Source organism: Hibiscus syriacus, unplaced genomic scaffold (assembly GCF_006381635.1).
Source record: "Hibiscus syriacus cultivar Baekdansim isolate YM2019G1 unplaced genomic scaffold, ASM638163v2 tig00111941_pilon, whole genome shotgun sequence".
NCBI lineage: Eukaryota > Viridiplantae > Streptophyta > Magnoliopsida > Malvales > Malvaceae > Hibiscus > Hibiscus syriacus.
Window position 1 is genome coordinate 521,318 of NW_024063217.1, and position 16,226 is coordinate 537,543.

The 16,226-nt window shown below is 32.7% G+C and overlaps 1 protein-coding gene and 1 pseudogene across 1 annotated transcript; one reads left to right on the plus strand and one right to left on the minus strand.

Moving 5' to 3' along the window:
- The first annotated feature begins 607 nt into the window (after nucleotides 1-607).
- LOC120173093 (galactan beta-1,4-galactosyltransferase GALS1-like) lies at nucleotides 608-3,316 on the plus strand. The gene is made up of 2 exons (XM_039180376.1): nucleotides 608-1,878; nucleotides 2,659-3,316. The coding sequence occupies exons 1-2, from the start codon at nucleotides 719-721 to the stop codon at nucleotides 3,056-3,058; spliced, it is 1,560 nt and encodes a 519-aa protein (XP_039036307.1). The 5' UTR covers nucleotides 608-718; the 3' UTR covers nucleotides 3,059-3,316.
- A 6,645-nt stretch (nucleotides 3,317-9,961) lies between these two features.
- Nucleotides 9,962-12,833, minus strand: LOC120173094 (annotated as a pseudogene).
- Nucleotides 12,834-16,226: the final 3,393 nt, after the last annotated feature.

Here is a 16,226-nt window from a genome sequence, read left to right on the forward strand (position 1 = left end):
TAATATGTCGTTACCGTCCTTTTCGGTCATGACCACCACCGTCGACGTAGTCCATGTCATCCTCTTAGTCATACGCTGTCATATTTGACATCGATTGATCGTTGGAATCTCATGGGATTGTGATTATCATCCTAGGGTTTGTAGGATATAAAGTGTCGATTCGTCGTCGACTGATCACGATTTCATGGGAGTTTTGGTCGCCAAGGGAGGTGATGTCGGGTGGAGCTTTGTAGACATCGAAGGGTGACAGTCAGTGTGGGTTTAAGGGTTGAACTGAAGGTTTTCAAAGCTTTGGAGTTATTTCAAAACTTTTATGTTTCCTTTTAAAAGTAAATAATTTTGATTTTTTTTAATTTTAAATATTTTTTTTCTAAATTATTAAGTTGTAACACGTGTCACATAATGAAAAAAATTAACATTGTTAACGACCACCAGAGAAAAAAAAATATAATACATAAAATTATAGATTGATCAATTAATAGATTAAATTATAGAAAAAATATGTTACAAAATATATAAATAGTCTTGTATTATTCCATAGATTGATGCCAATTGAAAGCTGTTTAGTGCTCACCACAACCAGAGAAGAACAAAATAAAATACATAAAATTAGTGTCGGCATGATCTTCTCTTGACCCTTGTTTTTTTCCTTGGTTTTATTTTTTGTTAATTTCACCACCTCAACAACCGCTGTTCCCCGCCGCTACCGACAACCAAGATGAGGAAGGAACCACCGCCCTCCTCCCTCTCTTCCGCTGCCACCACCACCTCCCCCTTGGGGAAACTATTTGCCTGCGTCGAAACAAAACTATTAGTCGCCACATTGTTATCTTTTACTCTAGTTATGTTCCTCTGGCATCTCCCTCCTTACTACCAGAACTTCGTCTCCACCGCCCGTCCTTGCACCGCTCCTCTCACCACCTCCGTCGCAGTCTCCGCCGTTGAAAACACCACCTCCACGAGTTTGCTCTCCACGGCTAACCCGGCAGCTAAGAAGTACAACTCGGTTCCTAAACCCAAACCCAGGGACCCGAACAAGCGGGTCTTCGAAGCTTACGGTAACGCGGCGGCTCTGTTCGTTCAGATGGGCGCTTACAGAGGCGGACCGACGACGTTCGCGGTGGTCGGATTGGCTTCGAAGCCGATTCACGTCTTCGGCAAGCCGTGGTTCAAATGCGAGTGGATCTCGAACAACGGATCTTCATACCGATCCAAAGCCTACAAAATGTTACCCGACTGGGGCTACGGCCGAGTCTACACCGTCGTGGTGGTGAACTGCACCTTCCCGTTCAACCCCAACCAGGACAATGCCGGCGGGAAGCTAACGGTGAACGCCTACTACGGCGAATCCCAGAGAAGATACGAGAAATTCACGGCTCTAGAAGAATCCCCCGGCTCTTACGACGAATCGGAATTCCAACCGCCGTATCAGTACGAGTATTTGTACTGCGGATCCTCTCTATACGGCAATCTCAGCGCCGATCGGATCCGTGAATGGATGGCTTACCACGCTTGGTTCTTCGGACCCAGCTCCCATTTCGTGTTCCACGACGCCGGCGGGGCGTCGCCAGAGGTTATGGCTGTTCTCGAGCCGTGGGTCCGAGCCGGAAGAGCAACGGTTCAGGATATAAGGGACCAAGCCGAGTACGATGGGTACTATTACAACCAGTTCTTGGTGGTTAACGATTGTTTGCACAGATATCGACACGCGGCTAACTGGACTTTCTTCTTCGACGTCGATGAGTACATCTATTTGCCGGACGGTAGCTCTTTAGAATCGGTGTTGAAGGAGTTCTCCGGCTACACCCAGTTCACGATTCAGCAGAATCCCATGTCCAGTATGCTCTGTTTGAATGATTCTTCCCAAGAATATTCCAGGTAAATTTCTCATCGATCTTTGCTATTACTTTCTGGATTTTGATTATACTTGATTAGATCCATAAAGGGTTGTTCGCATTTGGTTCACTGGAGAAGAATTGATCGATCGGATTGAAATGAATTGCATGCTCAGTACTTAGTTGCAGAGGTTATAAAAAATGGGTTAATTTCAGTAAAAGCCCCCAATTTATCCTCGGATACCAAATTAGTCCTAAGCTTCAAATCATACTAGTATATTATTGCTGTATGAATCATGTTGTTCATACGAAGTATGCTAAAATTTATAATGGGTAAACTGCACATTTAGTACCTAAACTATCAGTTTTGATCTGCTTTAGTACATAAACTTTCATTTTTTTTCAAAATCATACCTTATGTTTAGTTTTCATCCGTTAAAAACTTATCGTGTTTAGTACCTAAATTATCAAGTTTTGGTCCTTTAATACCTAAACTTTAAAAAAAATCAAAATTTAACGTTAACTTTTGCTCAACAAGGGTAGTAAAATGAAATCAAAACTAAACTTTAGGTATGGTTTTGAAAAAATTGAAAGTTTAGGTACTAAAACGGATCAAAATTGATAGTTTATATATTAAACACATAATTATCCATTTATAATTTAGATATTTTACGTATTAAATTTGAGGTAACATGTAATATCTATAATAAAATTAGGTTTACGAAGTGACCTGATTGATATGATACTAATACTTTGAGTACTATTAGAATGTTTTAAAGTTTGGATGATTTTAAAAGAAGATTTGGTTCATATGATTTGCCAGGCAATGGGGATTTGAGAAGCTACTCTTCAGAGATTCAAGAACCAAGATTCGGCGTGACCGGAAGTACGCGATCCAGGCAAAAAACGCGTACTCGGCCGGGGTACACATGTCGGAGAACGTGATCGGGAAGACATTGCACAATACGGAGAAGAAGATTCGTTATTACCACTACCACAACACGATAACGCACCACGAAGAGCTATGCCGGGAGCACCTCCCGGTCGCCGCGAAGAACAACGTCAATTGGTTCAACAAGCTGCCTTACGTCTATGACGACAACATGAAGAAGCTAGCCAACACCGTCAAAGAATTCGAGCTCAAGACCATCGGGAAGAAACCCGAAGCCCTAACCAACAACGACCGAATCGATCCGATCCAGGTGGATTCGGCCCAAAACTAGCCCGATCCGGCCGAGCGTTTCCGGGGATAGACTCGCGTGCTTATTTGTCATCATTGTTGAATTGGGGAGTTGCTTGAGCTTTACTCCATTGCAGCCATGGATTTTTTGAGTTTCGACCCCACAGCTACAAAAACGAATGAGAAAAAGCTGGAAAGAAAGGGACCAATGTATTGGTTGTAAAGGTGAGTGTTTTATTTGTATCATAATTGCGCATAAGGTCCCCTTCTTTTATAATAATTAAATTTTGATCCTTATATCTATGGTGGGAATACTTGTAACATTTAGTTTCTTTACATTTTTTTATTTGTTCCTTTTTATGTTTTTGTTTTATGGATTCATATCGGTGATATAAATTTATAGTTTCTGATTTTTTTAATAAGAATATAAATTATTTACATTCTTATTCAATATTTATATTATACGAGTTAGTTCAAATTAATCAAGATAAAATCATGACAAATAAGAATGACTAAAAAAATTAAAATTTATTAAATTCAAATAGAATATGTTTTTATACATATAGGTAAATAAAATGTAGTAGATGTGTAAATAATGTCAATCATATGATAATAAACGTTCATATTTCTGGCATCTGCGATGCTCAAACCGTGACTTCAAGAGATAAAGTATTAATTTTTTTTGCATAAAATATACAAATGATTATCCGACTATAGAGTATTGTTTTATTAAGTTTCTCGATTATTAAGTTATAAAATGATCTTTCAACTACAAAGTATTATTTTGTCGAGTCCCTTAATTATTAAAAGTTACAAAATGATCACTTGATTATTTATTATGTTCAAAACTTGTCTTTCTCTGTTATAAAAATTGATTGTACTCTGAGCTAAATATTAAACTAGTAATTGTAATATGATAAAATGTGATTTTATAATCTCATCATCATGTTAACGCTTAACTTAAAACAACTGTCAATCTGTAAAAGAAGGGTATGAGTTTTAAACATAATGAATAGTCAAATAATCGTTTTATAACTTTTAATAGTCGAAGTCTTAATAAATAAATTCAATAGTTGAAGGAAGATTTTAACTTTTAGTAATTGAAGAATTAATAAAGCAATATTTTATAATCAATGGATCCATCTTTGTATTTTACCCTAACTTTTTTATCACTAAACTGTTCAATAACTGAAGTTTAAAAGTAGTATTATGGTAGAGATAAAAATTATTCACCTTGCAATCAAAGAAACAATAATACAAGCCTAACTGTACGCGCTTGGATGAGCTGTACAATTTACTTTTCGAAAGTTTCTACGTAGTTCCCACGTGTAGGGTCGGGTTGGGTTAGGTTTCGGCCAACCCGACCTAATTTTTTTTTATCTCCACCGGAAATCGACCCAATCATACCCAAATTTAGAGTAATAATACTTAAATCAAACTCAACCCAACTTTTGAGATAAAATTTGACTCCAACTTGAAGTAATATAAAATTATTAATTTTATTTAATAAATAGAAAATAAATTATAAAAAATTAATATAAAGAAGGGTATTCTTACAATTGTCCCTAATTATATAAGGTATTTTTATATTATTTTTCGGGTCAGATTGTGTAAAAAAAATTCATCCTAAACCCGAACCCTACTTGACCCAAGCATATTTTCTAAAAAAAATTGACCCGAAAAGACCCGAACCCAATTTTTTTAAAAAAATCAAGTCGATTGGGTCGGATCGAAACCCGTCGGATTCGGCTCTCGTGTCTATCTCTACCCACGTGGCTCCGTTCCATAATGTATTGCTTTGTTAACTTACTCGACTATTAAAAATTATAAAATTATCACTTGACTATGTATTATGTCCAAAATTCGTCATTTTGTATTAAAAATTTTGACGGCATTCTGACAACTATGATATGATAAAATTTAATCATATAATCTCAAAGACTATCATATCCTACTCATCATGTTAAAGTTCAGTTTAATGTTTTAATAAAAAATGAACGAGTTCAAAACATAATAAAAGTCAGGTGACCAATTTATGACTTTTAATAGTCGAATGAATTAATAAAGTAACATTTTATAATTAAATGATTATTTTATAACTTTTAATACTCGAATAACTTAATAAAACAATACCCTACAATCAAGTTACCCATTTGCTTTACCCTAATTTTTTTATCACTAAATTGTTCAATAACTCAAGTTTAAAAGTAGTATTACGGTAGAGATAAAAATATTCACCTCGTACTCAAAGAAACAATAATACAAGCCTAACTGTACGCGCTTCGATGAGCTGTACAATTTACTTTCCGAAACATTCTACTTAGCTCCCGCGTGGCTCCGTTCCACTCGGGTTCAGTGTGGACCACGACTCGTTCTGTTACCTAACGACACGACAGGTTGACGGCGTCGCCGTCATCGTGGAGCCCCGAATATTGTCGTCATCCACGTAAGCTATGTCGATGTTTGATTAAATCTTAAGGCAGATTATTTAATTAGTCACTAATCTCTGCTTTTTGTCATTAATTATGTTTGTTTAGTTTAAAGTGTACTCCTTTTCATAAAATAATAATAAAGTTAAAGCAATTCCTCTCGATCTAGGGAATTATGGGTGATATCTTAGAGGCTTAAGATGTTTGTAAAAGTGAAAGCATATTTACCTAAAGCATATTTACCTAAGGGATGTTTGGTTCGAGTCATCTGAAACTATCAGGGGAATGAAATGTCATTCCCCGTTTGGTTGACCAATAATCTTATTCTCCAGTAATCTTTTATTCTCAACAGTGGTATTTTGGAGGTATATTATCAAGAATGTGATTACCTCCATTCCCTTAGGTATTGTTGGATTACCGACGTTTTGGACTAAAATGCCCTTAATTTTTTTTTTCAAAAATATAATTATTCTGTCGTTGAATAATAAAAATTCTATGAATGTTAAATTACAAATTTATCCTTAAACTATTTTATATTTATAAAAAAAGTCCATTATTATAATTTTATATGAAGTTAGGGTTAAAATAAAATTTTACTCTTTCATTAAACCTATTTTTCTTTTCAATTTTGTAAAAAAATTATATAAATTTTATGAATTTAAATTTTTAAAGAAAATATATAAATTAATTATAGTAATATTATAGTAGAATTCAACTTGTTAAACAAAAAATATATAATAAGTACAATTTGGTAAAATATACATTCCAATAATCTTTTATTCTTTAAACAAATATTGTAATCTTACATTCATGCTAAACGAACGAAACAAAAAATACAACATTCACTGTAATCTTATTCCCGTCGGTAATCCTATTCACATTGGTAATCTTACATTCCGAGAAACAAACGCACCCTAGGGGTAAAATATACAAATGTTTACCGATAATAAAATATTGTTTTATTTACTCATTCGGTTATTACAAGTTATAAAATGATTTCCTTATTATAGGGGTTATTTTGTTGAGTCTTTCAACCGTTAAAGGTTACAAAATGGTCACCCGACTATTCATTATCTTTTAAACTCGTCATTTTCTATTAAAGAATTAACAGTTGTTTTAGTTGAACGTTAACATGCTTATTGAGATATGATAGTTATTTGAGATTACGAGATCATATTTTATCATATCTCAATAAGGTTAGCATTTTGTTTAGTCATTCGACTATTAAAAGTTACAAAATGATCACATGATTATTCATTATGATTTAAACTCGTCATTTTTCCATTAAGAATTTAACGATCTTCTGAGATTAATGTTAACATGTTGACTCAGATATGATAATCATTTGAGATTATGAGATCATATTTTATCATATCTCAGTCAGATTAGTGGTTCGTTGAGTCCTTCAACTATTAAAAGTTACAAAATGGTCACTCGACTATTCATTATGTTTTAAACTCGTCCTTTACCATTAAGAATTTAACGATCATCTGAGATGAATGTTAACATGTTAACAAGGATATGAGTAATCATTTGAGATTATGAGATCAAATTTTATCATATCTCGATCAACAGGTTAGCGCACAGCTCAGACGACCGTTAATTTTTAATGGAAAATGATTACTTGAGAACTTAATGAATAGTCGTGTGATCATTTTGTAACTTTTAATAGTCAAGTGACTCAACAAAGCAACTCCCTATAACTGGGGACCATTTATAACTTTTAATAATCAATGGACTCAAAAATTAAAATCCTATAACTAGAGGACCTTTGTGTACTTTACCATTGTCATAAATACTCCGATTTTAGTTACTTTTTTCTCAAGATACGAGGAAGTACATATTTCAAAATATATGTTCGTAAAACGGACATTCTCTTGGCTATTTGGTGTAAAATGTTTAAAGCTGTTCGTATTACTCGTATCTTCGTATACCGAATTATATAAATTAAAATGCTCTGATTGTTTCCTTTTTGTGTCGATAGGATTTTGTATCGATTCGAACCATTCTTTCGTATATAGAGTAAAATAGTCTTGATCAATTTATTAATTTTAAAATTTCAGCAAGAAAAATGAAAATTTATTTAAATACTAGTGGTTATTTGTGTATTTTATTCTTTTTAATTTTATATATTTAATATTTCATTAAAAGAAAAACGACAATCAACCCTTAATAACCACATCATAATTAAATAAAAACGAAAGTGTTGAAATATTATGTTTTTTTAATTTAAAAAAGATACAAAATTTAAATAAAAGCGATCAATCCTATAATTTACCTTGAAGAAATGACACATTAAAGAAATTAGGGTATTTTATTCGTTTAGTACCTAAACTTTCAATTTTTTTAAAATCATATATAAAGTTTAGTTTTTATTTTATTTTAGTAGTTCTGCTCAAAATTTAGCACAAAGTAGTGAAAAACATTTAAAGTTTAAGTATTGAAATGGATTAAAATTGATAGTTTAGGTACTACACGCAATTAAGTTTTTAACGGTAAGTGTACTAAAATGAAACAAAAACTAGAAGTTAGACATGATTTTGAAAAAAATTAAAGTTTGGTACTGAAATGGATAAAAATTGATAGTTTAGATACTAAATGCATGATTTATCCAAGAAATTAAAGAGTTTATATTTGATGGGCTTTAATCAAGGATTAGAACATTATTAGAAAATGAGAAGGATTATAAATTGGACCGAAGCTCAATTATAAGAAATTTCTAGGCTTGGGTTTGGGCTAGTCCACCCACTCATTTTAAATTTAAAATAATTAGAATATAAATTTGAATCAATAATTATATATTTTATAATTAATTTAAACAATATATATATATATATATATTATTTGGGTCTGGACAAACCAACCCACAAATAAAAAGAATTAATCTTTAACTTGAATTCAATCACCTGTTCAATCCATGAAAAACTAATTTTCTCTCGGAATGACAAATGGACAGAACGGATGTAGATACCCCTTTCCTCATTCTCATATTCACTTAATATTTTTGTATCTTTCACCTATTTATAACTCACGACCGGTGAAATTTTTAAATCCATATCCGTTCACGGCATACATTCCAAATTCATCTCCACACGTAGGGATAGTAGACAGGTACAGTTTTGTGGGTTTCGATCCGTATCTATTCTAATTGGGACGATGATGTGTATAAGTTTAGTAGATAGTAGTAGGTAGGTGTGGATGTAAAAAGCATACCCACCATGAATAGTGACTAGGTGATGGGTTGTGAGGATAGATTTGAGAATATATCTGGTGGACGAGTATGGTTTTAAAAATTTTACCTATCGTGGGTAATAGGTAAGTAGTGGATATGAAAATATTTGGTGGGAATGGGATGAGAAAAGGGGTATCCGCACTCACCCCACTCATTTGCCATCCCTATTTACACTAACTACTCAACTAGATATCCACTGTTCATTCTGTATCCGCCTATACCGGCCATTACCCACCTGCAGTAACCTAATTACATAAATAATAAAACATAAAACAAACACGTCTATTAAAAAGTATGATAAAATAAACCAATGATTAAATAAGTTAAGAATTAACATAGATTTAAATAGTAAAAAATAAAGGTCTTAATACTTAAAATACCATAAAAAAATACATAATTAAAGTCTAGAAGCATGAATGATAAACACCATAATAAAAATTTTATACCTTAGTATTTGATTAAATTACAAGTCATATCCTATAAAATCTTAAAATTTATAAAATAGTCACTGAAATTATACCTAAATTCATAATGATCTAAAAAATAATATGGTGGATAGTTAGTGAGCAGGTATATGCGAGACATACTACAAGACAGGTAAGGTCTCAAACCCATCACCTATCCATGGAGGATATAACTTTTTACATTCATCTATTACCCACTAAACTTATACCCATCATCGTCCTAATTAGGGCGAGTTGATGCGAAATCAACGAAACTATACCCGTCTATCATCCCTAGACACGCATGTTATGGTGTTGGAGATCATGTGACCTCTTCTTACAGAACAACTGAAGTTTCAAAACAAAGGACCCATTCCCCCCCGTAACTGTCTGGTCCCCAATCTGCAAAAATATTAGGTATAATACTTTCAGTAAAAGCAAGAACATGCCTAGTGCCGACCTCTGCCATGGAGATTAAATGCTCATCGAGTCTCCATCACAGTACTTTGCCCGAGGACCCACACCCCAACAGACCATATGCAAATGGCCAGACAACTGGTCTAGTTGGTTCACCAACTGGAAACTGCATTAACGGTCATCCTCTTCCCATTCTCCTACTTGTTTGCTTCTTTCCCGTGCATGTTTAATCCGAACTCAAACTCAATCTGATCAATTTGAGCGTTAACTGATCATAAACTCGACGGAAAACTAACCCTTCGAGGTTTTGTTATGCCATTTAAAAGAGGCTTGACAATCTCATATCGTGTAATGAGATCGTGTTCGGTTCCGCTCATGTCTCTCTTCATTGCAGCCCATGTCGGAATACTAAGTTACATTTTTTGTGTTCTTAAATAAGCAAAGAATCGAATGAGAAAAGAAAATGAGAATCCAACTCATGCAATGATCTTAAAACACCAGCAGACTTTGTATCATAGTTAAACATTGAGATTGCTTAAAAATAATCGGGTAGTATCGTAATGCGTCGCAGTCGTTAGCTCAGTTTTTGACTCCCGTTTAAGTGATTCGGAAACGAATCGACGGTGTAAACATTCAGTCCTCTTGTCCGACCGGGAGCTCCACCTTTAAGCAAGGATACATCGAGACCGATCCTGAATAAAAAACCATACATTCTTAGTCAAGAACCAGAGTGATTCATGAGAGCTTAATATGAAATATAAACTTACAGGTTCTTTGATGCAATCCCGGTTTCCGGAGTTTCATACTTGATGATGATCTTATTATCGATCTTTGACACCGAATGGTTCGAAGGAAAATCTATCCCGTTGGGGGCTGCATTTGAGAGCTTATATAAATTGTGAGTCCATTTGCATTAACAGAAATAGAGAAAATAGTTATCAAAAGGTAAGGTAGTCCTCTTACAAGGTTTAGGGTTTATCGGTGCACTTCCGTCTAGTCCCAGAAGTTTCTATAACGAAAACCAAACTCATCGGATTGGGGTATGCGAAAAAGAATTTCAGATGCATATGATGGTTCAAGAGAAAGAGATGTCACCTTAAGATTCTCATAACACTTCTCGAGATTATCATTACATAATATATAATCAAAGATGCCCGATGATTCCCCTTGTTCGATTTCTGCCTTGGCATTCCGGAGGCGCTTTTGGATTTGCTCCTCTGTTTCAGTCCCCCTATTTACAACATTTCTACATGTAACACAGGTAGGAAAACAGTATATTGATAGAGAAGATCAAATGGAAAGCTCGGATTCACCTTAAACGGAGCCGCTCTTCAAGTAGAGACATCGAGGGTGGGCTGATAAAGATGAAAACAGGCATCAAGCGAACTGGCCCTCACCGACTTTGCTCCTTGAACATCGATGTCAAGAATGCACCTCTATATAATCAAGGGTAGAAAACAGAAACCTCAATGTTGCACAGAGAAATTCCGGAACAATGAATATTCGCTGTGCAACCTGAAGAGCATCATGTAGTCACTATTAACAGAACAATAAAAGGGATGGCTTTTACCTTTCCCGAGTCTGCTACTGCCTCGACTGCTTCGATACTGGTTCCATAGAGATTTCCATGAACAGAAGCAAACTCGAGGAATTTCCCATCTTTTATATCTTTCTCCATTATACTCCGCTGGGTAAAATGGTAATGAACTCCATTCTTCTCCGTACCCCTTGGAGCACGAGTTGTATGGCTGACGGAGAATCCAAACATGGATGGAATTCCTTCATAAGAAGGTTTATTAACGTCCCCTTACCAACTCCGGAAGGACCACTGATAACAACCGGCTTCTCGGCATCACCTCTCACACCCTTACTCCAGGCAACAACTTCAGTCTCCAAAGCTTTTTTCTGTTGCTTAACGTACTCGGTGTCCACCTAACAATATTTCAAACAGATCAAGCACTAAATATTCAAATTGTACTAGATGAGTAGATGCCAAAGAGAAACGATCTGTTCTGACCACAGTTAACCTAGAACGATCTTAAGCTTTTGAAACACCCACCTCGAGAAACCAAATGCAGTCATCGGAGGTGGAACCAGAAATGATAATCATTATCCGATCTTCATTCAAAAGCACAGCTGAATGACCTTCATACGGCTTGGGTTTCGTTCCCAGCACCCTAGGAATCACCCTGAAAATATTACCAGAAACATTTTAACTTGAAACTCTAAGCTAACACTTGGAGAAACAAACCGCAAGGTTTTAAATCGCGATTCACGATGGATACCGACACCGGAAACTAACCATTTCTCTCTAGATTTGTCGTAAATCCGAACCTCAAGGGATGGTGTAGAATCATTGTTATTGCAACCAATCACAAACTGCCAAAGAGAGATCCACAACACAAATCCTCGATCAAAAAAGGCGATTGAAACATATTAACAAAAATGATAAAGACAGACAAATCATAAAGCACTTTATGAGGACAAACACCAAATTTAGGCATTAGATCAGCTTACTGTCTTGCCCCAAACATCGGTAGATGTCCGAAAGCCATTCGATCTTAAACTGAATCCGTTCGAAAACCCCTCTTTTACTTCCTCAACACACAATGCTGGAGCTTCTCCCTGATGATCATAGCATAAAAGTAAAAATAAGAAAACAAATCAAATTACAATAAAGCTTTTTTTATCCATATTGCCATTGCTAATAAAAGTCCTACAGTAATATATGTATAGGTATATGTATATGATGGTTTTAATGGCTCACCATGGAGAACAAATGCCTCCAAACCAATATTCAGCCTGGTCAATAGACAAGGAGAGATAAGGGATCAAATCAAAACAACTCAAATTTCTTGGATCTATCATACAATGTTAAATAAATACTCCCAAATGAAAAACACAGATTCCAATCTTCAACATTACAATGCAGAACATCAAGAGTGCAAGCAAACCATAAATAAAAGCAACAACAAAACAGAGAAACAAGCTACAAAATCAAGTTTTTATGTCGAAATTCAAACAACCCAATCTCAAAAACCAGAAAAAAATCAAAACACCAAAGAAAAACGAAAAATCAAAAGCTGAAAAATCAAAGAGTCTCGTACCTTTGATACTATTTTTTGTAAGGGTGGGAATCAAAATGAAAACTTTGAATTGGCTAGGCAGATCATGCAAGCAAAAGGTGTGATTATAACGAAAGAATCTGAGAGAAAAAAGGGGTTTGCTTCAAATTAATGATCCTTTAAAAAAAGTTATTAATTAAGGCCAAAGTATGGGGGATTTGGGGCATGTCAAAATCAAAACAAAACCTAGGAATTGAAAAATGAAAAAATAAAATAAAATAAAAGGAGATGAACAAGGTAGGTTGAAGAAGTCAACAAGAACTCTTCAAATCCATTTTTTCTTTTTATATTTATCAAGAGTGGAGCTTCCTTTCCGGTCGCATTCAACTCACGTAAAGCTTTAATTTTTCTTGTAAGGTACTTGCGAGTTGCGAAGCTTCGCTTTTTTCTAAAAAAGAAAATAAAAATAATGGTATATTTATTTGGGCGAAGTACACAATTGCTATAAAAGTTATAAAATATTAAAATTTTTAATATGATCATTTGATTATTAATTATGTTATAAATTTGTTATTTTTAAAATAATAATAATAATCTAAACTGTACGTTAATATGTTGATTGAAATATAATAATCATTTGAGATTATGAGATCAGATTTTATCATGTCATCAAATTTTTTAACGAAAAATGATGCTTTTAAAATATAATGAATAGTCAGATGAAAATTTTCGATAAAGTGCTATCTAAATTATTATTTTTTCTATCGAAAATATTAATATTGACGTTACCTAAAATGTTATTTTTCTATAAAAAATTGGTAATTAAATTAATATTTTAGGTAAGATATTTCCTTAGTTGTATATTAAGGTTATCGTATAAAAGAATTACCCGTTTAATGTTGATATTGGAATTTTAGCATTTGTCCTCGTCAAGATTCAAATAAAGCGGCTCATGCTTTAACTAGGGTTACAGATGTAAATGGTAATAGATCGAATTAAGTCAGATTTTCGATTAAGAAGTATATTTTTCGTTTGAATTTGATTTCATTTAAATTTAGAGAGATCATTGAATCTGAAAAGCTCGTTCAAATTTTGTGATAAAAAGAATATCAACTCGATCCGATATAAATATAACAAATTTATTTTTATTCAATAAAATATAGGTATAATACCAAAATATCTCCTAAGGTTTATCAAAATGGTCATTTTTATTTTTATTTTTTTCTTGAGCCTTTTGACCCTCAATGTTTCACTTTGGGACAAAAAAACTCCCTCTATAAATGAAAATCATTAGTTAACACATGATTAATGTTCAAAATAGGAGTTTTTTAATACTAAAATTAAACGTTGAGGCTAAAACACCCCATAATAAAAAGAATAAGCTAAAGTGATTATTTCGTCAAATTTTAAGGACTTTTTTGCCTTAAAATGAAATGTTGAGGTCAAGATGCTTCAAAAAATAAATAGGGGCAAAATGAACATTTTAATAAACATTAGGAGTAAATTTTGGTATTATGCCTAAAATATATACCTAATTGAAAATTTTAGAGAAAATTTTTATAGTAATTATCTCTAAGGCTTAATTTGGGGCTTGACACAAGCCCATTGTGGGCTTTGATGCTATGTTTCTATGGCTTACTTTTCTAGTTTGTTTCTACAAAATAAATGATTTTACATATTGTATGGTAAGAAATATTTGGGCTTTTTGTTTACAACAAATATTTTATCTAATCTAACATGAAGTCTATGACGTATTATTATATGACGTTACTTTATTAAGTCACTCAATTATTAAAGTTATAAAATAATCTTTTAATTATAAGATGATATTTTATCGAGTATCATATTAATTAAAAGTTACAAAATGATCATTTGATTGTTCATATGTTCTAAACTCATATTTTATTAAAAAAAATTAATGGTGCATGAGTTGAATGTTAATATGTGAATTAGGATATAATAAAATCATATTTTAATGATCTCCACTTACATCGTAGTTGCTTTGAAACACTAACTCGACAAACAAAATGTTTCAAGCACTAGCTTGACAATATGATATAAACAGAGACTTGATCCACAAAATACAACTCAAACACAACTAGAATCAAATCTTACCACGTCCTAATGAGCAAGCTAACGTTCAACTCAGACGTATTCCATTTCTTAACGGAAAAGGACAACTTTAGAACATTATGAACAGTCGGTGATTATTCTCAACAAAGCAACATCTTCTCATCAAAAGATTGTTTTATAACTTTTAATAGTTAGAGGACCGAAGAAAACAACATCATGTAATCGAATAATTTGAATAATTATATATAAAAATCTTGTTCAAAATCTAAGTTAGAATAAACCAACTGCCCATGTATGAGACATTGGACCAATCGTTGAATGTTAAAACACTTCTTTTGGCTCTAAAAATAATGGAGACTTGTCACATTCCATCTTCATATAAAATTGAACACTTCCATCACACAACAAGAAAAATCCAAATTAGTCATTGCACACATTCGACCCACCAAATTTTAAAAATAAAAAATAAAATTAATTATATTAACATTCTAATTCTCACAATAATCGGTTTGGGTAAATTTATATTCTATATTTGAATATTTTTTTATCATTATTATAACTAAAATTTTATTTCAGTTATTGTTAGTAATTTTTCTTAAAAACCACTATAGATTAAAATTATTTCACTTATTGTTAGCAAAAAATATATGATTTAAGGGATACATAATTTATTCAATTTTTAAAAACTTAATTTGAAAATAAGATACACTAGTTTTTTTTTATTAATTTAAGGTGCCTATAAGACAGTATTTGCTCTAAAGATTTTTAATCATTTGATAATGAACTCAGTGATGGATTGAGGGGGCGGGTCGCGGGTGGGAAGTCATCCTTAAAATTTTAAAATTACTATATATTTTATATTTTTATGTATTTTTATTGAAAATATGTTTTCGTCCCTAAAATTTTATAAGTTCAAGTTTGTCTCTGAAATTTTAATAGTTCAAGTTCGCCCCATAATATAAAAATCTTGTGTACGTCCCTAAATAAACCCTTAAATATCCTACAATTTCTAGTACTCGAACTTGAAAACTCTAGAAATAATAATTATTCTTTTAACATAGAGGTAACTTGATATATGCATTAATTTTTAATTGGCATAATATCAAAATTAGCCTCAAATATTTATAAAATAATCATTTGTCCCATACTCTATTTTTTTTGACTATTTTGGCACCCAAAGTTTTATTTTGGGTCAAAAAGGTTTCTAACATTTAACAGAATAATCAATTTTTTATTATTCTTTTGTTCTGAGGTTGTTTAGCCCACAACGTTTCATTTTAGGTTAAAAAACTTATATTTTAGAGTGTTAATTGTATGTTAATTAATATTTTTTATCTATAAAAAAATTTTACTCTAAAATGAATCATTAATATTTAAAAAATATAATAATTTATAAAATAATCATTTTAATAAAAGTTGGTATTATATCTTTTTAATTTTGATAACAAAGTTTTAAACTTTCATTATTAGGGGATAAGATAAGCTTAGTTCAATCACGTGAGACGTCGGCATCTTGAAAACTTAAAAAAATATTACTTTTATTTAAAAAAAT

Bases quoted from the DNA above. Each gene is read 5' to 3' on its own strand.
- LOC120173093 (XM_039180376.1), top strand. From the start codon at position 719: ATGAGGAAGGAACCACCGCCCTCCTCCCTCTCTTCCGCTGCCACCACC. The intron at 1,879-2,658 runs GTAAATTTCTCA...ATGATTTGCCAG, and splicing joins TCTTCCCAAGAATATTCCAG to GCAATGGGGATTTGAGAAGC.